The sequence below is a fragment of the Sylvia atricapilla genome, chromosome 6 (genome assembly GCF_009819655.1).
Source record: "Sylvia atricapilla isolate bSylAtr1 chromosome 6, bSylAtr1.pri, whole genome shotgun sequence".
NCBI lineage: Eukaryota > Metazoa > Chordata > Aves > Passeriformes > Sylviidae > Sylvia > Sylvia atricapilla.
This window is the reverse complement of record NC_089145.1, coordinates 28,724,616-28,749,345: the sequence shown is the minus strand read 5'-3', so window position 1 is coordinate 28,749,345 and position 24,730 is coordinate 28,724,616. Positions and strand designations below refer to the sequence as shown.

Genomic DNA, 24,730 nt, shown 5'->3' with positions numbered 1-24,730 from the left:
GCTCAACAGTGCCACATGGCTTTCCCCTCCTGGGGGACCCCTAGGACACCTACTGACCTTGAACTCATAGGACTCCTCAATGATGACTTCCAGTTTGGGGTGCTCGCCGAGTATTGGTTTGCCCATCTCTGCAATTCTCTTGGCTTCCTCCTCTTCAACTGTCATCTTCCTCTCAGCCACCTCTGTGAAAGCAAGGCCAACACCAAGCTGTGGGCAGCAGCCTTGCACCTCCAGGGCACCACGAGGGCTTGTCTGCAGGGCCTGAGCATGGGCTCCTGCAGCCCCCTCACAGCTTGCTATGTTCACACAGCAGTTTGGAGCACAGGGGTGGGGTGTTGGACCACAGAAACAAAGGACCAGGATTTCTGAATATCAGTCACCAAGAACACAGGCAACATGTTTTTAATTTATTAACCAAAAAACCCTTTAATATTTCTTCAGTCTGCACTGGTGCTCTCGGTTGACACACACTATCCCATCACCCTGCAGCAGCCACAATTTTGGGGAGACCAAGGTACCACATCATTCTGCCATTTGGGAGATGTGCCCTTTAAGACACTTCTAACATCCTGATGTGCTCCCTGATCTGAAAGAACAAGAGACAGAGCCTTTTATTCCCCCTTTTAGTAGAAAATCTTGGTTGGCTCTTTTTGCCTCTCAGTGCTTGATGTAACACTCAGACACACACAGTCACAACCACATGTAGACCACACATAAATTGGAAAAATTAACAAGAAGAAAGTAATGAAACAAGTAGTTTTTCCTTTCATAATGCTGTGAGGGTGCTAAAGTACTGGAACATGTTATCCAGAGAAGATGCGAATGCCCTGTCCCTGGAAGTTCAAAACCAGGTTGGATGTGGTGTTTGAGCAACCTTGGGAAAGGTGTCCCATGGGAGTGGGGTGGAAACCAGATGATCTTCAAGGTTCCTTCCAACATATTCCATTCTGTAATTCCATATTTAGTTTCTGCTGAAGGAAACTAAACCAGGACCCGAGTCAGCAGCATGCTGAGATGACCCTGTGTCAGGCTCAATCTCGCTGATGACCCAGCTAACCCAGCAAGGTGTCTCAAAAGGGTTCTGGTTGCCCATATGGGAAGGGGCATCCAAATCAGCTGGAAGGGTTCCCTGGCAGTGTCACTAGTTCTGGCTTAGGTCTCCTCCTTCACCCTCAGGCCTAAGTGCAGGCACATGCTGATGGGTTATCTGTAAAACTGACATCTCAAGAAATGGGCTGGGTTCCCCCTGGCTTTCCTGTGCCTAACCAGTCAGGATGTACAAGCTGAAATACAGGGCCCAGCTGAACCTGGGAATGGGAGCTGGAACTCTTTAGAACCTGGGAGGGCATATCACAAAGGCATAGCATCTTGTCCTGGCTAAGCAGTGGGTCAGATATTACCTGAAGTTTCCTGCAGAGGTTACAAATGCCCAGGTAATGCCTCAGATGAGATTAATCCCATGTGGACTCCAGCAGATCTCATACTTCACATTAAAACTCACACAGAAACTATACAGTCCCAGTGAAATCTATTTATAAACTCTAACTTCTCTCTTCATCTGCCTGTCTAGATTGACTGCAAAGACTGTAAGCCTTGCAAGACCTTCAGAGTTTATAAAACATATAACACCTGTGGCAGGTGACATTATTATAACCCATCACAGAAACAGAAAAGTTGCATCCATCATTTAAAATCAATGATGTGCATCAAAACCATCACTACCTAGTTCCAAGGCAGCATCATCTGGATTTAGGAATCCCCGTAAGTTTAGAAAAAAATTACAGAGACAGAGGGGCACAGCACCTGGAGAGGAAGAAGGGCAATGCAGGATACTGGGGGATGCAGGGGCCACATCTTTTAACTGAAAGGGTAGTTAAGCATTGGAATAGGCTGCCCAGGAAGGTGGTGGAGTCACCATCCCAGGAAGAGATCAAGAAACAACTGGATGTGGCACTTAGTGCTATGGTTTAGTTGACATGGTGCTGTTTGGTCAAAGGTTAGACTCAATGATCTCGGAGGTCTTTTCCAATCTTAATGATTCCATGATTCTGTGAAAATGTTCTGCTTTACATGGCACTTGGAGTGAACTGATGATTATCAAAAACAAGATTCAAGGTACTTAAATTCACTGGAACAAGGAGTCAGATGTAATGTACATCTCTTTCTAAGACACAGAACAAGAAAGTCCAGTCTCTTGCTCTAGTTGGGAGTGTGTGAAGATGCATCCATCCATGAAAATGCAGGAGCTCACACATCAGTTGCCATAGCACATACAGTGTGACTTTGCTTCTGTCTGAGCTCCCCATAACCTGAAGGTCAGGGGCAAAGGCATCCTCAGCTCCACAAAGCCCAACTTGGCAGATGAGCTGAGATGAGCACATGCTGACACGTGCTGACAGTACAGAACTGAGCAAAAGCACTACAGCCATCCCAGCAGGGTTGCAAAGCCCAGACCTGGTGACAGTCTGACCCACTACAACCTTTCCTGGAATAACTACGTCTGAAAAGCTGCAGTCACAGTTGGCACCGCAGTCCCTTAGGCTCCAGCCTAAGTTGCAGAGTGCAGAAAGCAAATGTCTGGAATCTGACGAAATGCTTTGAAAATAGTGAATATCAGACAGATTTTCCTCAGCTTAACTCCAGGAGAAATGATGCAATGAAACCCCAGTCCCCAGTCTAACTGATTTAACAAAAGCCTTTGGCATGGTAAGAGAACATAGAGTCCCACACAAACATTATGCCTCAAGGCAAGGCTGAACTGCAGGCAGGTCTGCAGGCACGTGCAGTACAGCAATTTTTTTTATCTCCATAGGAAATAGTATCCAACACAGCGTTACCCCAGAACCTGGAACGTTGCTTATGTTAGTTTATGTACTTGCACCAGGCAGGACAGTGCAAAATGTGAATCCCTCCTTGAGGAGAAAAATCTTCTGCATTTCTTCTCAGTGTATGCCATGTCCAGGGCTGTTGGGCAGGCTGCATGGGAATGCATGTGTTCACAGAACCTTGCACCTTCTAGCATGTGACTTTGTTGTCTCTGCAAGTCACCTGTGGATCAACAACTGATCCAACAAGCAAGGAAAACTTGCCAGGCAGCTCTAAAGAGTAAATCAAGCAACACAACCATGTCCAAGAGTGTCAGCCTAGGGGCTGGACTAGCATCAGCCTGGTACCAGACACCCCACAAAGTGAAGGTGGTGGGAGTCCTGCTATTCCAGAAGGCACCTCGCCAGCAGACTAAGCGCCATCAGAGACAACTTCAAGCCCTAGGTAAGCCACTTGGAGTGAAGATAAGCTGACTGGCCATGGAAACCTTCAGCCTACTGACAGCACATCCAGGGAGACATGAATAATGGAGGCCCTGATGTCACCTCCTCTGCCATGGGTACAGTGAGCTGGGGTGCAGACAGAAGAACACGGGCATCCAAGAAGGCACGTCAAGGGCATCCTGTGGGGATGGATGATTGGACATGACTGCCAAGCTAAGTCTTTCAATGTCAGCTGCAAGTAAACCACAGAACAGGCACAGGGAGCATGTCCAAATGGGTACCTCACAGAAATGCTAATAGTGGAAGCTTTTGGATAAGAAAGAAAGGAGGTAATTCCTTAATGCCTCATTAAAATGCAGTCACATTTGTGAACGTACAACAGAAAGGCAAAGCACAGAAACCGAGTAAATTTCAAAGGTGCATGTGAAAACATTTAAGCTGCCATTGTATTTTCACTGAGGCTCCATCCTAATGTAGGATGTAGGAGAAAAACATAAGACTCCCATGTCAGTACTGTGCTGGATCTTCTTGCTCAGTGCACTCATGCAAGTGACCCATAGGTGCTAAATACCAGGCTGCTGACTGTCCTCTGAAATTAAGACAGTGGCAGCAAGGACAAATTTAGGAGCCCGGCTGATATTTTTTTTCCCAAACCTATACTTGCCATACAGTTAAGGTGGGCAGCTAAACGCCTTGAAAGAGCAATATGAAACACCTACATGATTCCACCAATTCTGCCCACCTACTGTTTAGGACACAGGAGCATCTTGTGGCAGGAATCAGTGTCAAGCTCTGCAAAACACCAGATCCCATCCTAAGCCTGCTCCAGGCCTGTTGGATCTGCCTGTTTCAATGGGATATTGAGGGGTGAGTTGAGCCTGTATGTACTGACCCAACAGCTGAGAAGGAAAAAACTCTTGCTACAACCCAGTGACAGAGAACAATCCCAACGCTCCTGCATTTTAGGGAAGCACTTCAGCCAGCACAGGGTGCACCAGCCTGCCTGTAGAGCTGCAGGAGGTTGCTAACCCCACAGTAAGTGTGGAACAGGCTCCCACACAGACTGGTGTATGGCTGGGATCTTGGAGGGTTCCTCCAGGAAGCAGAGACAGGACATCTGTGAGGTGTGTCACTCATCATTCCAGTGTGGCAGCCTGCAAAGAAGACTACCAAGGGCTGAGATAAATAAAACACAAAGTAAGGCAGAGTGAGGATGGAGGGGTTTGTGCGCTGGGAGAGAGATTTTAATTTGGAAGGTCAAGTCTGTCAAGGTGAATGCTGCCGAGCTGCATCTTAATTATTAACTAGCCTGATTTCTGTTTGTATCTGCATCAGTACCTACTCTTCAATGTGGATTGCACCCTGGACTCCCTGCTGTCAACTCCAATTAAGCCTGATAAGGTCTGGCTGTGCCTATCAAGAACAAAGCTTGCCAGGACCTTCTGGGCTGCCTCCACCTCCTCCCTGGGACGGGAGAAGGTGGCCAGAAAGGGGTCTCCTAGACCCTGTCTGCTCTGGCACCTAGGTATGTGCTACCATTGAGTGTTAGGAACCTCTCTGTGATGCAGCAGCACACACAGGCTGCTGAGGCCAGGCAAGCTGGGGCTGCTGTGCCAGCTGCTGCACCAAGGTACCCTGTTCCTGGTGCCAGGGATGAGTTAGAATATGCTACAAGCAGGTGAGACAAAAGGTCTAGTAAAATCAAAGGCTGGGTGGGAAGAATGAGGATGAAGTATGTTTTTGTTTGGGCTGTAGCAACAGCCACAGCTGATAGCCACTAGGTGCTGGGCTGTGCAGGAAGCAAGGAAAAGTTCTCAGATAAATCACTCCATGCTCTCATTCTGTTTTGTTCAGACCCTTAAAGCTATGACAGACAAAGGTGCTGAGCAGCTCCTGGTTATGGTCCTGCCACTGCTGTGCTCTGCAGCCCTGGGCATGTCCCTGCCACACTCACTGCTCAGCTTTCACCCCACGTCTGTCTCACTCTGTCTGTCTCACCTCATGTCTGAAGAGCCATCCCAGGACTTGAGCTGCAGTGATCTGCAAAGCACTTTCAGATCTGCACATGACAGGCCATTTCTTGGGCTCAAAATACCGTAAGCATATCCTGTCCTCCTTGTATTTCTCCCAGGGAAAGGGGAGCACTGAGCTGTGTTCCCACATTGTGCATTGCTTGCCTACTCAATGTCCTTCAGACTGGGGGGATCAGATGGGAACTAGACATTGCCTGTGGCCTCCTGGACACATTATAAATCAAAGTTAGAGGAAGTCCATTTCTATGGTGCAATCTGGCCACTGCATCTTTTGAGCTGAAGCAGGCAATGGGAAGGCCCTGTAACACCATCAGAGAGGTAGATACTCATCACCTAGGCAATGCTGCAAGACTACCAAGTAACCATGGACCAGTTTGTATTCCCTGACACTTGCTGAATAAATTGAATTAAAGCCAGCAATGTATTCATTAAAGATTGCTATGACGGCCATTTCACACTCCTTGAGCTATCTTGTCTCTGTCCATTTCTGGAGCAGGCATGTATCAGCAGGAAGGTCACCCCTTTTGGGAACTATGTTGCTAGGAAGAAATTAAAACAACAATTAAAATGGGATCTTTCTTTTTGTTGTTGCTTAATAAGATATAATCCTGGCTAAACAAAGTAAATAGTGAGCATGAACAAGTTCCTCTCTGCAGAGCACTGTCAAGCTGTCAGTCACAACTGGGGAAGACTTCTGGCTAAAAGACACTCTGGCTTTGGAGATTAGCATATGGATATGCCCTTTATGGAAGCATATGCAGACATACAAGCACTGTCAGTCTAGGCTGCCTTATAAAATGTAAGGAATCTGCTTACTTAGCCCTGAAAGCTATTTTTGAGACATGATACATCCCGTATACATACCCCAGCATTCCTTAATGCTAACTGGGAAATACTGCACATTCATTTGAGGGAGGCTAAGGCACAGGGCTGGGAACTGAGCATTATTCCACTCCTGGCTCTGCCTTGAGATTGCCGCTGACATGACCATCCCCAGCTGGCCAGACAACTGGCATCTCTGCTCCTCAGTCTTTCTCACTGCAAAGTGCCCATGAGAGTTTTAATGAATAAATAAAGAAACATATTTAGAAATATTTTCTAGGAACTGGATGAATATATAGCAATTATGATATAGAGGTATCTACCGTTTAGATAATTCCACAGCCCTTTAAAGATCTAGATCACTTGAGCCCAAGAACTTTCAAGCTAAGGCTGTGCTCAAGTTTTCAGTGACTTTTGTAAAGGCTGGAAAGACCTTGAGAGCAGCTCTTCCACTGTTGGCAAAGGCAGGGACAACTGGAGTACCTTTGCATTTTGGTATCATTTCCCTGTATAAACAACATACAAGAGAGATCGTTGCCAGTGTCACAGTGTCACAGAATGACAGAATGACTAGGTTGGAAGAGACCTCCAAGATGACCGAGTCCAACCCATGCCCTAACACTTCAACTAGAGTATGGGACTGAACAGAAGGTTAAAAAATCCCCCAGACTCTCAAGTCTCTCCACAGCTATCCCATACTACTCAGAAGCTGAACAGTCAGCACTGGACACATGGCCAAGTGTTGCACGGCCTTGCAAGTCTGGCTCAGAGAGAGAAGAAATTTGGAAGAAAAAAATGCTAAGCAGAACCGGTGCCCTGCCCAGTTAGTTCACCTTGTGTAAAATTCACAGCCCTGTTTTCCTTGGGAGGCCCCTGCAAGGCGAGGGGGCCAAAGTCAGGATCCCTCATTTCTCCCCAGGTAAGGGCTCTTGGGACAAGAGCGGCATTGTCACTTGGGCCCATCCATCAGGACACCCACTTTCTGTGAAGAGAAGGGATCACTCTTCTGAGTGGGGGCTGTGCAGCTGCTGACTCTGCAGGGGCTGCCAAAATGGTGCCATGGGAAGGGGAATGCCCCAGGGCCGCAGAGGAGAGTCAGGGTACCCAGCAGTCCCACAGACACATCCCCAGGAATGGGATGCTGCCCAGGAAGGGCTGTGCAAGCTGCTCCAGGAGGCAAGGGACGAGGTGAGCGACTGATGGATTCCACTGAAATGTTCAACAATACAGTTTTTAAACAAAGATTCCCGTGTGCCTGTGTAACCTAAATCTAACATGACACAGACTAAACGAGGACGTCGCTTCTCTCCCCACTGATTAGCCATGATTGCTGCTGAGTGACACTCCAGCACGTGCCTGCTTGCTGGCCTGCTGCTGGACTGAAGCACATGTGGGGGCCAAGCACCAGCAGCCCAACACACGTCACATGCTCAGAGGGCACCCCAAGGCTGCCTGGCACCCCACGGACCCCTCACCAGACAGAGAGGAGGCTCTTCCTTATAAACCAAAAAGTAACTTTTCATAGCTAATGATCAAGTTCTCCAATAACAGCTGCCAAAAGCAATCAGGCTGGATCAAAACAGAGGGAGGAAAGTTATGTTATCTTAATAGAAATTATTTGGTTCCCAGGGTTCTGATCAAATTAGGCAGCTACTGAATTAAAGCAATGAAATTACTGGGAATGACACTGTGCTCAACTTATTTCCATTCCTCCCAGATCTGAAGAGGTAACAAAGAAAACCATCCAAACCATTCCAAGGAGTTTTCCATAAACACCCTAAGCTGATACTTGGGGAACTGGGGATTTCTGCCTGCCACTAGCAATTTTCTAATTAGTCCAATGGGCTCAGGACATCCCCTGTGCAGCAGATTTGGCATCCTACAAAAAGGGGCTGGACTGAAGACTGTGTAGCAGATGCTGCTACTTTGATTTGAAGCCCAGCTCAGCCACCATGAATGCTTTGGTTTTCAGCTCTGCTCACCAACCTGTGGGATTTCAAGCTCCTCTCTGCACCCTGCATGCCTACCTTTATCTTACAAGAAATGCTTCTTTAGTGGAAATTCAACAGTAATCACACCTGGAATTGAAGGAACAACAACAGCACAAGAGGCGTACATTGCACCACAGTGGGATAAAGACAGACCGGTGTAATGGGGATTTCAGTCAAGGAAGAGGGGCTCTGTATTAATACACATGAAATCCTGACACAGGGACAGGAGATGCAGAGTGCAGAACCAGAGCTGAGGGTGAGGAGGGAAATGGTGCTGATTGTACTGTGGTAGCACTGCTCTGGTGTACACCTGGGCACACCCAGGGGACCCCCTAGGATGGGAGGTGAAGAGCACAGGGGGGAAGGCACTCAGGGGCGATGTGTGACCCTCCATAGGAAGGGGGCACCTGCACAACCTTGCACCCTTGCCCAGCCCAGGCAACACTGTTCCACACTGCAGAAATGCCACGTCCCTGAAGAAATCCCCCTCTTCTCCAGTGCATCAGCACAACCCAAGCACTAGAGCTGCCTAAAGAGAGGCTCGAGTCACAGCTTCAGACCAGGCACAGTTGCATGTGCTGCTTTGTAACTCTGTCTCAATCATTTCCCCCAAACTGCAAGGAAAAATCTGTAATATGGGAAATGCTTAGATGTCAATCAATCACTGTTATTTTCTTAATTGTACTGCTCCCAACTAGTTCATGCTAGACACAAACACCATGAGTTGGGGTTGTCTACAACACAACAAACACCAAAAGGGACAAAAAGAGAGCCAGAGCAGCCAGAGGAAAGGAGAAAAAGCACTTACCTTGGGTGAGCAGCAGGGCTGTGGTGAGAGAAGAACATGAGAAAGATAGAGAGAGAAAAGAAAAAGAGGGGAAAAGTTAATATCCATTAGGAAAAAGCTGTTTTGCAGATGTAGGCTGTCAGTGAGCAATGGACATGGTGCAAGGCAGCGTGCGAGCTCACCAGGGCTGCATGTTGGGCACAGGCTGGGGAGCAGACACCACAGCAGCAAGATGGAGAGGAGACTGGGGTGCTCCAGTGAGCACCATGGCTCTGGCTCCCCAAAGTCACCCCTTCCCCCCCAACAAAGGCAAAGGGATGGGATGCAGCTGGGGAGAAGTGGCAAGGAGGGAAAGGGGAAGGGGGAAGGAGGGCAGTTACCCTTGCCACTGGGGCCTGACACAACCCAAACTGGCCCAAAGGCGTGGGAGGTGCCCTCACTGCAGCCAGGTATGTGTGGTTGTGGCAGGGTTTGACACAGCTGAGAAGCCCAAATGAACTTGTAGGTATTGAGAAGAGAAGGTGATGGGGAGCTCATCGAGAAGAGCAGCATCAGAGGGAGGCACTGATAAAACAGATGGCCTCCAGTGTCAAAAGGGGCAGGGGGTAACACGGCCATGCATCATCCCTCAGGATGATGCCCAGGCTCACCTAGACCTATCCCATACCCCACAGGTATCCCTTTCAGAGGGTCAGGGTGCCTAGAGGAGCATAGACACACGTAGAGCATCACTGTTTGAGTCTTCCTGGATTTGTTTCAAATTGCTGGTCTGCCTGACAGTGCTGCATGGACACAGGCCATGAAACGTCACCATAGTGAGATGCAACTGCCTGTCAGGAAATGTGACTGTGTGGTCTCAGGAAATGTGACTTCATGGTCCCCTGAGATTTGAGGTGGGAGGGAAAGAGAAAGGGGCAAAGATCCTTGCAAGGGATCACCTTACCCTGGCTCTCCATATAGACACAGCCCAGCCCCCTTGGGCAGTGACCCCCTACCCTCTCCTCTCTTGATTTCCCCACTCCCCAGAGCTGTCACAAAGAAACATCTGGCTGGATCCTTCTTAAGTGTAACCCAGACAGCTACAGTTTACATCCAGGTATCAAAGCAGTTACAGCAGAGTCCGTATAGCAAAAAACCTCAAATGCTCTTTGAGAGGGGCCAAGCACCAAGTCTGTGCCTTAGCTTTAACTTCTACTTGTTTTTCAAACAGCAAACGAATCCCCAAAGACTTGGTTGCATGTGATGATAGTATTGTAATTACTAACACTTATTATCATGCACTTTTAGTCTCAGAAGCTTAAAACTCTGTACAGAGTCAGTATTAACAGCCCTATTTGACAGATGGTGAAGCAAGCAAAAAGAAGCTAAAGGGAACATTCTGCAAACTCAGAAGTGGGCTGCAGTCCAAAAGTGCTAATTTTCCCAGACTTGCTGGTTCGGGCCTCTGAAAAGCAGGCACTTTTATATAGATGCACCCAATTGTATCTGTGCCATTTGAAAGTGATTTCCTAAGCAATTTATCAAAGGTTGCACAGCACATCCATGGCAGAGCCAGGAAAACTAATCCTGAGTCCTGACACCCAGTTACTTCTTTGCTTTGTTGAGAAGCAACCATGGGCACAGCTTTCCAACAGTCTGCAGAGAGACACTGACCCTGTCAAGATCTTCATCCACTGATCCATCTCCCCAGGAGGAAGGACTGTGGGCAATCCAAGAGATCTTCCTTGCTCATGCAGGCAGGTAGAGGCACAGTGAAAGGTGAAATGAAGAGGCTTCTTGCTGAGCATCCCTTCCGTTTCAGGGTCAATTCCTTTTGAGAGTCAGAAACTTTGGGGAAACTATTCATGAGTACGTTCTGCATTAAGTACAGTGCCACTGAGCCACAAGATGCAATGGGATGTTTGCTCTGCCTACACCACCTCCTGTCACGCACACACCTCTCCTTGAAGTCTCCAACAGGCTCATCAGTACCCCTGGTAGAATGAATCTGGAGTTTCCTTGCAGCTCTGTCCTGCTGCAGTTCACGCTGTCATGCAACCTCCTTACTGTTCCGTGGTCTTCTGGATCTCCAGACAATGTGCAGAAATTTAATATGCCTTTTGCAATTACAACCATTAGTACAATGGGTCCATTTGGTGTTCAAATGTAATATAATGAAATAATCCTGGAACCCTAAGCTACTGTGGCTATTAAAAACCCCCCATTGGTTCCTCATGTTTTTTAAAACTGTTATTATACTGCTCTGGGATTTGAGTTTATTTTTTTCCCCATTTGCTTGTGAGCCTGAAAAAGAACAATTTTTCTCCCTTTCACTTATGATATGATACATGAATATTTGAAGAAGCCTATAAAGCTATGAATGAAACATCAAGAATACAGCATGCAGAAAGCCAAAGGATTATTTTATCTTTATATTTCTGAGTGAATGCTGTGCATGCAAGCAAGAAAATGATTTCACGGACTAAAGCTTTCTTCCTGCACACACATCTGCTAATGTGCCCTTAGCCCTGACCTGTAATGTTTCCTGACAGCCCATCTGGGGATGCTGTACCTGTACCAGCTTCACTGATGGCCTCCGTGCTGTTCCCATCCCACAAGCCTCCCTCCACTCTCCCCAGCCTGGGCTGCATCCCTCCAGTCCTCCCCAGGGCACCCCTCCATCTCCTGCACTGCTGCTCTGCACATCACGCTCCTTATGGGGCCAAGCCAGGCCACCTCACTGCTCTTGGCATCTCAGGTAGTCTCAGAGGCTTAACATGTGTACTTGTACAGGGAACTGCTAAAATTAGCTCCGCAGCCAAATCCAAAATAGCAGTCCCAAGTATCCCTTACCTAACCCCTGCATGGTGTGACTGTGGACAAACACGTGTGCCTGCAGAAAAGGGGGCTGTGACGCTGACTCACCCAGGAGGACCCAAAGCCTTTAGCTCCGGATATCCCTGTTCCTCCTTCACTGGGGTTTCTCTGCCCTGAAGGCTCGGTTTTGACTAGGTGAAGTCAAAATTGCATGCATAAGGAGGAACTCTGCCTCCTTTTCCAACCCTGAAAATTTAGACCTGAATTTTAAAAAGCTGCTGAAAATAAGCCATGTAATCTGCATGTTTTTGGTATACTTTGAGGTCAAATTCTGCTGGGATATGCATGTTGGTGTGGGTTACAGATCAGGAATTTCATTATCTACATTACCTGTGTTAACTCCAAGAAAGCTTAAAGCAAGAGGAACCAGGCTTGGGATTAAAGCAGACCAGCAATCCAGCAATCCTGTGTTTACAGCAACCTGATGGTGCTGAACGTGTGTCCCAGCCCTTTTCTGAACAGTGAAATACTTTGCTCTGCTGTTTACCTCGCTGAGAGATTTGACTATGCTGCATGCTTTATTCTGGACTCATTCTTCATTAACATAAATCTTTTGTAATCAGTATCCCTAAAGACTCAGAGAAGCCACTGTGTAGATACGAGGATCCTCGTTAAATGCCTGGGATTTAGAGAGTGAGTTGAAATGAAGGAGGGGAGGATGAATTTTGAGGAGACTCTCAGTTACACAGCAGGGCAGTCACAGGACACTAAAAGCAAAAAGAACACACTATCTCCACTCCCTGCAACTCAAAGGTGACCAAGAAGTGACCAAACGTAACACAGGCTCACTTCCCCAAAGAGATAATGGTCCTCCATCTTACTGATGTAACTGTACACAGGCTCTGCCTCCAGATTTGCTCACTGCGGTGAGTTAACCAATTCCCTAATAGAGATGGAAGCATGGGGGGTTTTATAGGCTAAACAAGGCAGAGATTTTGCAGCATTAACCTGAGTGCTATCATTATTGAAGTCAATAGCAATGCTCTTGCAGACTCCAAGAAACTCTTCTCCATCAGGAGAATCAGCAGCATTCAGCCTAATCACAGAGCTGTGAGAAAATTATTAAACCTTGAGGGAATGAGGCAACAACAATCTAACATTTTTTTGCTATTCTCGTCAGCAGCTGATGGAGTTGATGAAGGAGTTTCTCAGCATCTGTCTGCACTTCAGAAAACTGCAGCACATGTATCAATACAGCTTATCTTAAACAGGTATGGATCTTTGTACCAAGTCAAATAATGTCATCGGTATTTTGATATAGATAACTTGATGGATCAATCCAAGCTGGGAATCCTTCCTTCTTTGCAGCTTAATCCCTTCCTCTGTGACTCCCAGTTAAATCCTCCCTCTGGGCACAAAGCTTTCCCATCAGAGGTGCTGACACTTGATTAAAAGGAGATGTGCTTTGAGATTTGTCTGCACCAATCGACTCTGTGCTGGGAGGGCTGAGAAGACTTCAGACCAAATCCTCCCAAGCCAGGGAATGCCAACCAGCTGTTAACAGTGTTCACCAGCCATCTGTATTCCCATTTCCAGAAAAGTTGTATCTTTTGGGGGACATGCTTTCTGAAGCAAAACTTCGTATGAAGGTTGGCAGTCCTTTTGACGAAACATGACCCTCAAGACTCAGCCTTCAAGCATCAGCCCTGAGGTTGAATCTTCTTCCACCACGGTGCTATGAGCTGAATTCTCACAAGCTGATTCCCAGTAACCCTCTTGTAACATATTTTTCCAAATGCCATTTGCACCATTATTTGCAATCAAGGGAAATCTTCCACAGTAGCCTCACTTGCCATTCAGGCTGTATCAACACTAAGATTAGCCACAATTTAAGCAGAAGAGCAACTTCCTCCAGGGAGCACAAAGCAAGTTTTTCTCCTGTAATCCAGGGCTGTGGAAAAAAGTGTGAAAGCCGATGTGTGAAGAAAATATTACTTCAAAATCTTGCTGGGATAGCAGCAAAATCCTCATTCTGAGTTGTGGGCTGACATGATAGCAGAGTTGCTGTGAGAGCAAGAGTCAAACCAACAGACAGCATCTTGTCATAAAGGAACAGACTAATTTCCCTGCAGGAACCCTTTAAAAAGATGCTGACAAAAGGATTCCCAGAAACGTGGTTCAAGGTGCAGTGAAGTTTCAAAACCCTGCAACACTCAGTAAACAGGGATTCAGTTTACATGACTTTGCAAATGGAGGAAAAGTGAGACAAGAAGGATTTGAAGATTAATTTCTTAGAAATGGAGAGGATAAAAAGGTCAGGAAACCCAGGAAATGGCCAGGAGGATAGAGAAAAGCAACATTTACCATTCTGACCAACCAAAGAATGTGAGTCTCTTTGATTTATTTTTAGTAACACTCATCCACTTTGATACAATAAACTTGCAGCAAGCATCATCTTTGCCAGTGCTCTGCACATCTGATATGCCACTACTGAGTCAGTACTGGTGGTCATCTCAGGCCAGGCTGGCAAGATACCAATCTTTGATCTCTTCTCATATCTTTGAATTATTGGAGCACATCAACAAAAAGAGCTGCTATAGTAAAACTACTTGATGTGACTTGTTTGGATGATCAGAAAGACTTTGAAAAATTCCGCCTAGGGAAAGTGATTGGTGAGAAAGAACAGATGACCTGTGAGACAAAGTAGATACAGCATTTATACAGCAGGAGTAAGTGGTCAGCTCTCCTTGCAGCAAGGGTTAACAACTGAGTATCCCAAGGCTCAAAGCAGCATGACTGATGTAACTGATGTAACTGCAGATGAACAGTAAGGAGCAGCATCTGCAGATGACCCTAAATGTTCCAGTTCAAAGGCTGTATCAGTGGCTGTTCTGCATTCTGCAAGCCCTGGTCAACCTCAAAACAGGCATTTCTGTTTGGACCACCACAGGAAGACTTCTAAGTAGAGATGATTTTTCCTCCAGTAAGGTGCTAAGCGGGTGCAGAGAGCAAGAGCAATAGGATGAATTTCATGCTGAGTTCTGGCCCTCACAGAGATCCTCCTGGAGACCCCTGATCAGGGCCATGCAGAAATTCCCTTGACTGGAGGTGACTGCTTTGTACTGGCAGGTGTACAGGACAGCACAGACAATAATACAAATCAACCGTGTGGTAGCAAGCCCTGCTCCCACCTGCCATCCTCCTCCCCTGCATGTCTGTCAGGAACCACTGCCACTGCAGCCTGCAGTAGTGTGGGTACCCTCAGGGACAGCACACTGGGTCTGAATAGCACCAGGCTCCGGACTAGGTTCTGCATCCCAAAATAAAACACTCAAACTCTGCCCCAGGCTGCTTTGAAAAGCACATACTACTTCTCCCTGTCATCAGTTCTGCCATCACTTCAGGGAACATTTCACCCCTGATTTCATCACTGCCACCTAGTTTGTATCCTTAAGGTAAGCTCAGAGCTGTCCTCTGCATCGAGAAGTCCTGGGCCCTCAGCACAAAGCTATGGTAGTGCAGGCACAACTGGCTGTCTCTGCATGACCCAGATTGCAGATGTTACTGCCATTCATCTAAGGTGCCCAATGCCACCCGGCTTCCAGAGGAGCCAGGAGAGGTTTTGAAGATGCTGCAAATAGCTGAGAGCATCAATCCTCCTACAGCACTGAGGCACAGGCTCAGAGTGACACAGCTAAGTGAGGAGTAACAACAAAACGAGGACACACGGTCAAGAAAACGGCATCTATTGCAGCACTGGGAAAAAATGCCAAAACCCAGAGAGACTCTACCTCAAAGCTACCAGGCCTGGGCCCCCAAGGAAAGGCAACAGCTGTGCTTTGCCCTTGCCATGTGAGTCACATGGGGGTACATCCATCACCACAACAAAACCCAAAAAAATCCCCGCTAGGTGACTGTGGTGTGGGATTTTCCCTGTCTGTGGGCACAGGGCAATGGCAGCACCTGCATGATGCTGGCAGGAACACGTGTGCTGGAGTCAGCACGAGCGTCCCTTCCCAAAGCCGCACGGCACGTCGCATGATGCCCGAGCATATGCAAGCCTGTGCGTGGCCCAGGCTGCCTCCTCTCTGCCGGGAGCCAGCTGCTCATGCATGAATTCTGTGAAGCTGCTGGCCACAGCATCTGCTCTTGATCGCTCACAATGCTCTCTATGGGAAAGCCTCACGTAGCTCCTAATTCTTCATGCCAGGCACAAGGTGGGCTCATCGGAGATGCCACGAAGTGCAGCACTATGGAGCTGGGGATCTTTCCAGATACCCTGGATTTAGTGTAGCGACTGTGCCACCTTGTGCCAGCAACATTTACAAATGCACTTTAATCTCCTGCCTCTTAGATTTTAAAACCATGGTGCTCTCACTCTGACTTTTCTTTACTGAGGCCAACCAGGGCCCTGTGTCTCCTCCCTGGCATGGTCCTTTACTTTCTCCAGGCAAAAGAGGGTCTATCCAAGGGTATGCCCTCACCTCCTGGCCTGCAGGCTCTGTGCTGCAGATCAATTTAGTCCAGCTCTGACCTCTTCTCTGCCTGTTGCAAATCAGACAATCACACTGACTGGAGCTGATATAGATGTAAAAAAGCAACATATGATACAGCAAACTGGCTCTGTAGTCCTAGTAATAATGACGTTTTACAACTAGTGCACTTCAGGGGGCACTTGGATTTTTTTCAAACACTTGTTCTTATTCAGCCAGGTGCAATGCGACCTTTGTAGGAAAAAAAATGTGGGACTTCATAAAAACAGCCCATTACTGACTCTGTTTTCTGATTCTGCTCATTGTTTAGAAAAGGATGTAGAGAGAACAACCAGCTGAGAAAAAATTCACTGTGTTGCTCCAAGCTGCCAAGTGCATAAGCAGAGAAAGCCAGGGGCCTGTGATTTTCCTCCGGAACCTGCTGAGATGGAGGTGGAAGACCCATAGATGGGAAGGACACATGTGGAGAGGAGACCCCAGTGTGGTTCTAGGACTGAAGACATCGATCCAGGACTGAACATTTGGCCTTCACAACGCCCAAGATGAAACCTGAATGTACTGTGAGTGTAGTGAGCAGATACCTACATGTAGATACCTACATGGAAGCTGTGGCATGGAAAAAAGTAGTAAAATAACTAGTGGCTACAATCTGAGGCCAGACAACTTCTACCTAGAAGTCATGCTCACATCTTTACCCTGGAGGGCAGTTGATTGCTGGGACATACTCCCATGGGATACGGCAAGGTTGATCACTGCTTCTGCTCAAGGTCAGTTGGACTTCAGTGAAGACTGAGGGCTTGTGCTTGACCAAGTGAAACCTGGTATCTCTCACTGCCTGTGGGCTGCAGGAGGCAATCTGACAGTATTAAAATATGGGTTTACACTCTACAAGTCCACGGATGCTGTACGATACTGAAATGCTAATGTAACCTGTGTCTATCCTGAACATCTTACAGAGTAGTCTATGGGAGCTTGGACTGGCCAGAGGGCAGCTGCTATGCCAGTGAGGTAAGAAATAGAAGACATTTCAGCAAGGGAAAGCTGTGCTGTGCAGTGCACAGGCAGCAGCCAGGTGTCCCATCCCAACAGCAGCACCTGAGAGCAGAAATAAGCCTGCGGGCACGCATGTCTGGCTCTACTTTGCAACAGGCACCCAGAAGGTGGATTTGAATTCCCTTTTGTAAAGTGCCTCTGTTTAAACCTTGGCCCTCCCAGGCCACCTCAAAGCTAGTGAAGCCAGTGGCAAGACTCCATGAGAAAGGGGTCAAACACATATAGGACAAGGACAAAGATAGATGTAGGCAAGACACAACCATAAGTCTGGGTTTATTCCAGCTATGAATTCTGGTCTGCTAGGGAGATCCTGGGTTTCACTGCTGATGAAGAAGGACCTCAGTAGAGCTTCACACCCTCTGCATGACAGACTGTGACTGTCTGTGACACATTAAAGGGGTTTTTAAATGGAAGACATGAAGAATCATTTTAAAAAAAAAAAAGCAAGACAAGTTACTTCACAGCTTCTCTCTTCTCCTATGGACTTTTCACCGCACTTCTTAGGGACCCAAGAGCACCCAAACAGTGCCGCTGGAGGCAACAACAGAGGGAAGGACAGGGGGAGTACAGGAGGAGTTGAAGGGGGCAGCCATGCATTACACCCTTCTCTTGCCTTTCACATTCCCCAAGGTCCTGGCAAAGAAGCAGGAGCAGGGAGAACAGCAAAGGTGTGCTCAGAACAAAAAACAGATCAAGACAAGGAAACCCAATCAAAATAACACAGCCTCGGAGACTCAAGCATTGCACAAAAGGAGGATCAGAAGTAAGCTAGGCTCTTAAAGGCAGAGATGACACCGATACAGGGTAAGAGCAAGAATACAGGAGGGCAAAGAGTAAAAGTCGATCCCTCTACAGGAGGAGGAGAAAAGGAGGAAGGGTAAGGAGGAGAAAGAAGGTTATATTTTCTGGATTTGGGGTTTGGATACTTGATTCCGATTTTTTTTTCTTTTTTGCATTTTTTTTTTCATAAAGGATCTCACACCTGATATTCCACGTTCCATCCATTGCGGTTCACCAAGGGCAATGAAGAAATTCTCCTGCCTTTCGTATTCCTCCTCATCTACTATCTTAACCCTTATGGTCTTCCTGTAGGGACAACAAGAGAGACAACCGTGTACAGCGGGTCAGCTGGCTGGAGGCGAGGCGGCAGCGGCGGCAGCGGCGGCAGCGGCGGGGGCTCCTGGCACGCAGCCCCTCCCCACTGGGGCGGTGGGCATCATCGGCCTGCCTGTCGGACACAGCATCCTCGCAGCGGCTCCTTGGGAGCGGGGTGTGAGGGGCAGACGGGGCTGGCAAGGGGTGAGGAGGGAGGGAAAAGTGGGAGGAGGACCTTGCTGATGGTTAGTGGAAGGCGATTTCTGCAGCGCATTTTTTTTCAGTGTCAGATGGTAATGGAAAGGGAATCAGTAGCCTGAAAAGCACCAGGGACCACCACCCTGAACTACCCACTGTGTTTTAGATGGAAGACCAATTTCTTCTTACCATTAATAATAAATACAGTAATAATACCCTCACGATTAATAATAAATCTGCAAGGACTTTGGGCTGGGAACCTGAGGAGAAGAGAGAGATACATTCCCCAGTGGGGTGAGGTAGGTCTCTGCCAGTGGCTACCGCTCCACCAGCTGCTAAGGAGGCTGATGGTTCTAACTCCCATTTTTAAAATGGCACATCTTACTGCTTTCTCTCCTTGATAGTATCTTCGTCATCCTCCTGTCCTGTTCCTCAAATGAGGATGAAGTCTTCCCAGGGGATGAACAGCTCTTGCTGGGACCTCACAGGGGACAAAATAGGACAATGCCTCCAAGGCTCAAAAGGAAATGCCTGGGCACTGGAGTAGGTCTAGCCTCTTCCCCCTGAGGCCAGCTCATCTGGCTCCCTCCAGTACCCCTGCAATGCACACAGCTGCTGTGAGCCCCCAGGCAAACCAAAGTGGGCACCAGCTCTTCTTTGCCCTCAGCTCCTGCTCCCACAGTTGCTCTGTGACAACCAGACCAGGGGTTGCACAGTCTTTGCTCAGTGCTTCTGAAAAGTCACAGAGCTGCTTCTCTGCCAGGCCTCAGTTCATGTGTTTTTCTAAAATAGGTCTGACTGGAACAACCCATAGGACCAGGACTGGGTGATGATCTCCTAGGGTGCTGGATGTGTTTCTAGCCAGCATCTTCTCACTGACACTACAAAATTTGCTCTGGCCTTCCAGTGGGGGTGGCAGAAGGTTCCTCTCAGTCACCACAGAAATACGGACAAGCAAGACTGCTCTCCATCCTTCTCTCTCTCCTCCCCTCCCCTGCCCACTTTGCCTCTCAGCAGCCCCAGCACCATTCCCCATGCCACCCCATGGGTACCATGTGACACAGTGTGTGCGCACAGCAGTGTTTAGGGCAGAGCAGTTGGAGACAGAGAGACGTCAGAGAAAGAGGAAGAGAAGAGGAGGAAGGAGATGGAGAGAGGAGGAAAGAACGTTAATGTTAGTCTGCAGGGCCAGTACTACACCTTTCTGTAAACTCATATCCACCATGCGGGGGCTCATCAGCTCAATGAAGAAATTCTTGGTTTTTTCATACTCCTCATCATCAATTACCTTGATGTGAACTGTTTTGCTGTGGATGGAAAAATAATAAGGGTCATAAAGGGGAGAGGGGAACAGAGAAGCAAAAGTCAAGGAAGAACGGAGTTAAATGGGTACATTAGAGAGTCAAAGTTTTCTCACCCACTGAACAAACTTAACATGGCCCTTTGAGAAAGGCTAAAGCCCCCCTTCTGCAAGTGGCACTGGCCAACTTTTTGTTTAACCCAAAGGCAGAATGGCAGGCCAAACTACAAAGTGAAGTTAGACAAAAACAATCCCCCAGCAAACTGGCTCAGGGCTCGGCCTGTGGGCAGTGAGGTCTGATGGCCAGCAGAGAAGCAGGCTTCCCCCACCCAGTTACCCCTGTGCACACACACGCACACACACACACACATGCACAACAGCAGCCACACATGCACACACACCCTGCTGGCACCATGCTGCTGCCTCAGCTTCATTGGTCTGCTCTGAGAAGTGCTGGCTGCTGGAGCAGCTGGGCAGCAAATCCTGTCTCTCCTTTAGCAAATTTCTTACAAGTTCTTGTACCATTTTGTAGGAAAAGAAGAGTTCACTGTGCCATGGTTTCCTTCACAGCAAATACATGCCTTATGCAGAGGTTACTGTCCCACAACTTTCACACCCAAAGAGAAAAAGAGAAACATGTCAAAGATTCTGCTAACCCACTGCTTCCTTACAGACAGGTTGCACCGACTGTTGCAAGCTCAAAATGACCCCTGCACTGCCCTCATTCTCCCAGGGGCTGCAAAGGTTTTTGCAGTCCCATTCCTCACTTGTGTCTGAAGAGATTGGTGCTTTGGTTCCAAGCTAGTATAACACCTTCTTAAATACAACATTGTCTGCACACGTAACTCATCTGAATGGGCATCCTCTTGCCATCTTGGGGCTCCTGGACTTCTAGCTGACCCCAACCCCAAGCTGGAACTACATTTTTTAAACTAGAAGTTGGTTCCACATAAAAAGTGTTTCCCTTACCTCAAAACAATTTCCCCAAGAGGCACCATGCAAGTTGCCCCTCCTGCCAGTGAAAGATTCCCTGCTTCCCACAGCTCTGTACCCACACGTGGCCCTGCAGCAACAGCCTCCTCTTTCTTCCTGTCCATCCTCAGCAGTCAAATCAGGCCTAGGTGCATGTTGTACACAGTCAGTCTTGACTGGCAATGGGAGGGAAGAGAAAAGCAGGAGTGGTAATCACAATCACTGGCAATCTGGAAAGATAGACCCAAATTCAAATCTCTATGTGTCTCAGCCTGTAGTCTTCGGCATTAAATATACCCTGTATCTTTGATCTCACAACACTTCAGAGAACAAGCAGTCCAGCCCTGCATCCTAGGGATGCTGCGACAGCCAGCAACCTCTGGAAAACCACCATTTCAGCACAGATTAGGAAAATCATCACTGCAGCTTGCATTCCTACTGATATCATTAATGACCACTAAATTACTTGGTCATCCTACAATTTGACTCTCAAGTTATAATTGCTCCTGCACTCCATCTGTGGAAATCTTGTTCCCTGTGCTGACTCTGGTCTTGATCTTGATCCCAACTCTTCTCTTTCAAATTATGGCACAGGGGTAGGAGTAGAGTTTGGACAATGTCTGCCTATCCATTGGTACAGGAATATGCAAGAAAAATCACCTCCAATTCTTCTTTCTGAGCTAAATCAGCTTTATTTTTGCTAGTGCTTGCTCTACCCATACCCTGCACCAATGCCAGCAAGCCTCCTTTCCCTTATCCAGACTCCTTCAATCTCTGCTAATCCAGCCTAAAAAATATTAAAAGGTCTATCTCTGGTGTAAATGTTGCTGCTCTGGTAAGACCTCATCATGATGATTTTTTGTTGCATTTTTGCTGGAGATGTTGCATTTGGCTTTTGAACCAGATGTTATCTGGGCCCCTGATAGTTTGCCAAGCTTGTTCAATTTGCTGAGTTAAATCTACAGCTGATTCATAGCTCTGATCTTTTTCTTGCTCATTACTACAAAACAGAAGGTGGGGTTTTCGAAAGCAGCCAGTGCCTTCTGGACGTGGGTTGCTTTTAAAAATCCTTTTCATAAGTAGCATTGTTTACGGTTTTGCCATTCTAGGAGCTTCAAAATACTCAGTATTGCTTGTCTGCAAAATTTTGGAAAAAGCGCCACATGCCCTGTTTCTTGGGGGTCAGCTTATGTACTGCAACAAAGCTATTCTAAGGCTTTGTACAGTTAATATTATGCATGCAAACCATTTGAGTTTCCTTCCTTCCTCCCTCCCTCTCACCATACACTTTTTGTTCAACACAAGGAGCTCCATAATGCCCTCTATATAGAACCTTTTATCCAGCTCTGAAACAACAGGTGAAGGACAGATCAAAGCAACAGGCCAAAGCCTGCATGGACACCAGCTGGGCCTTGCAATCCCCTCTCCATCTGACTGAATCCCAAAGGAGGTGGTGCCCGACCTCTCCAGCTTTGCTGAGCAGCAGGTCCTCCACCCCATTAAAGCCTTGGGGACACAGCAGGAGCCCGGAGGTGATGCTTGGGGACTCAGGTAGGGTGGGATGGGGATGATGGGAGCCAAACTGCAGCCAGTGCCAGCTCTTGGTGCAGAGTCAGTGTGTTGCCAGACCTCCCTGTGCAAGGAGGAAAGAAGCAAGGCAGAAACTGGCAAGGACTGTGCAGTGACATGGGACTCACAGGGGCTCACAGATGCAGTGCCCCATAACAGGGAGCAGTTAACCTTTCCCTGGGATTTTGTGGCAAAGGGAAGAGCAGCATTCCTGCTCCTGGGCCACTCTGCACAGATGGGGGCACAGTGTTGGGTTTGCTGCCTTGAGGGGAAGTGCCTTTCTCTTGGCTGGCTGCTCCCGTGACTGTCACCATAGAAAGGTCATTGCTGATGGAGGGGGGGCTGTGGTGGCCCATCAGGCCACCCCTCCCAGTCTACTGTGGCCGGTAAGGGCTGCCCTTTCCCCTGCTCTGCAGCTTCCCTACCTCTGTGAGCATTTCGCTCATCTCCAGGCCTATGAAAGCAACCATAAATACAGCTGCATCCTGAGCTGTCACAAATTGTCTGGAGGCCAAAACACAGATTGCTCCCACACAATCTCATCTCTCACCTACAGCCACACTGAGAGCTGCCTCCTCGGAAGGCATGGAGAGTGGAAGAGATGGATGGAGAGAAGGGCTGGAGTGTAACACTGCCCCGGGAAGACGTCACGTTAATGTGAGAGATGTGACAGAAGGACACCGAGAGGCAGAGAGCGCGTGGGAGCAGCAGGCTTGGGAACATTTTGCTGCAAGAACATCATGACAGCTTCTTGAAATTAATGGAGGCAGAGGCGGGCACGAGAGGGGCAGGCAGCAGCCCTGATGGGCATGCTCACCACGATGGGAAAAAAGGAATCGGAAGCCTACCTTGCTCAGCTGAGCAGCTTTCATTCCCCAGCCTCTGGCCGCTTGGCATGGGGAAAGGATGACACTTTCCAGCCTTCCCCCTTCTCTCTGACAGTTTGACTAGGGCCAAGACACACCCCTCAAACAGCTCAAAAGCAGAGAACAACACAGACCATCCAAAAGCCTCTCCTGGGAGTAAGGAGCCACTCTGCAAAACACAAAGCCCCAGTGCCAGCACCAAGCCACACCACAGTCCAATCTCAACACCTGCATGAGCACAGTGATGGGAAGGGCTCTTTAATTCAGGGCTCAGTGCAGCTTTCAGCAGACTAGCAATGCTTTCAATTTGGCCTGTGACACAGCAGGGCCAGCCATTCCCAGGGAACATCTGGCGATACAGAAGTCAGGATACTGCTCACTTTGCTTCTTTTTCTCTGAGGTCATTGCAAGCTGCCACCCAATAGCCTTCAGATTAATGCAGTCCAGGGTCTGCTTTCAACATACACTTAAAAACAATCACTGGTTTTAAAAGTCAAGGATAGAAAAGCTCCTCTGGGGAGCAACATTAAGAATGAGATTTCCCTGAGTAAGCAACAGAAGATGAAATGAATAGACATCGATCTTCTCCTAAAGGACTTTGTGCACATGATGTTGCTAAATTCCCCATCTGGGAAGTACAGAGGATAATCTATAAAATCATTTTATTTGACAACACGTCCAGTTCTAACACATAAGGCAACAACTGAATGATTATTTGATTAATGTGCTAGAAAATACTGAGTATCTCTTTGTGTGGACACTCTCATTTGTAGGAATTATTGCTGAGAAGTTTAAGAGGATGTGTCTGTGTGGGTCTGTGTGACTTTGGAATGTGAAACAACTCTAAAAACAAGGCAAGTCAGGAGATGTCACATAGTATATACCACTGAAACAGGCAGGGCTGTGCAAAGGCACAGTTTAGAGTCCCTGGTGGGACACTGTAAGCCAGGATGAAAAGCAGCCAGAACAGCAAGGTAAACATCCCTGGGGCAGTAAGATGTAACAGGAGATGTTCAGTAACTCATTAATGTGAATCATTAGTACATACATCTTGGGTCAAGCCATTGTGTTCTTGACAGATCTTGATATATCCAAATCTTCATCTGATTTGCTGTGGGTGCAGGTTCCTGCAGTGTGAAGTTCAAAGCACGTGGTACCATCAGTACCATCATGGAACCATCTGATTCTTCCCCAGAGCTCTGCACTGTTTGGGATTTCACTGTGAAACTACAAATAGGGCCCAGCTACTATGCTAGAAGACCTCATAGAGCAGTCATAGGATCACAGACTGTGCTGAGTTGGAAGGGACCCACCAGGCTCATTGAGTCCAGTTCCTGGCCTTGGGTAGGATACCCCAACAATCACGCCATGTGCCTGAGATCATTGTCCAAATGCCTCTTGAACTCTGTCAGGCTTGATGCTGTGACCACTTCCCTGGGGAGCCTGTTCCAGTGCTCAACCACCCTCTGGCTGAAAAATTTTTTCC

General features: G+C 47.7%; 1 protein-coding gene across 1 annotated transcript in view; it reads right to left on the bottom strand.

The window, feature by feature from the left end:
- Positions 1–24,730, bottom strand: part of SLC8A3 (solute carrier family 8 member A3) — a 111,414-nt gene that overhangs the window by 3,182 nt on the left and 83,502 nt on the right. Inside the window, exons 3-4 of the mRNA XM_066321332.1 lie at positions 18,227–18,330; positions 58–182 (exon numbers count right to left, since the gene is read on the bottom strand). Of these exons, the coding sequence (XP_066177429.1) occupies positions 58–182; positions 18,227–18,330 (229 nt within the window). The remainder of the gene's footprint in view (positions 1–57; positions 183–18,226; positions 18,331–24,730) is intronic.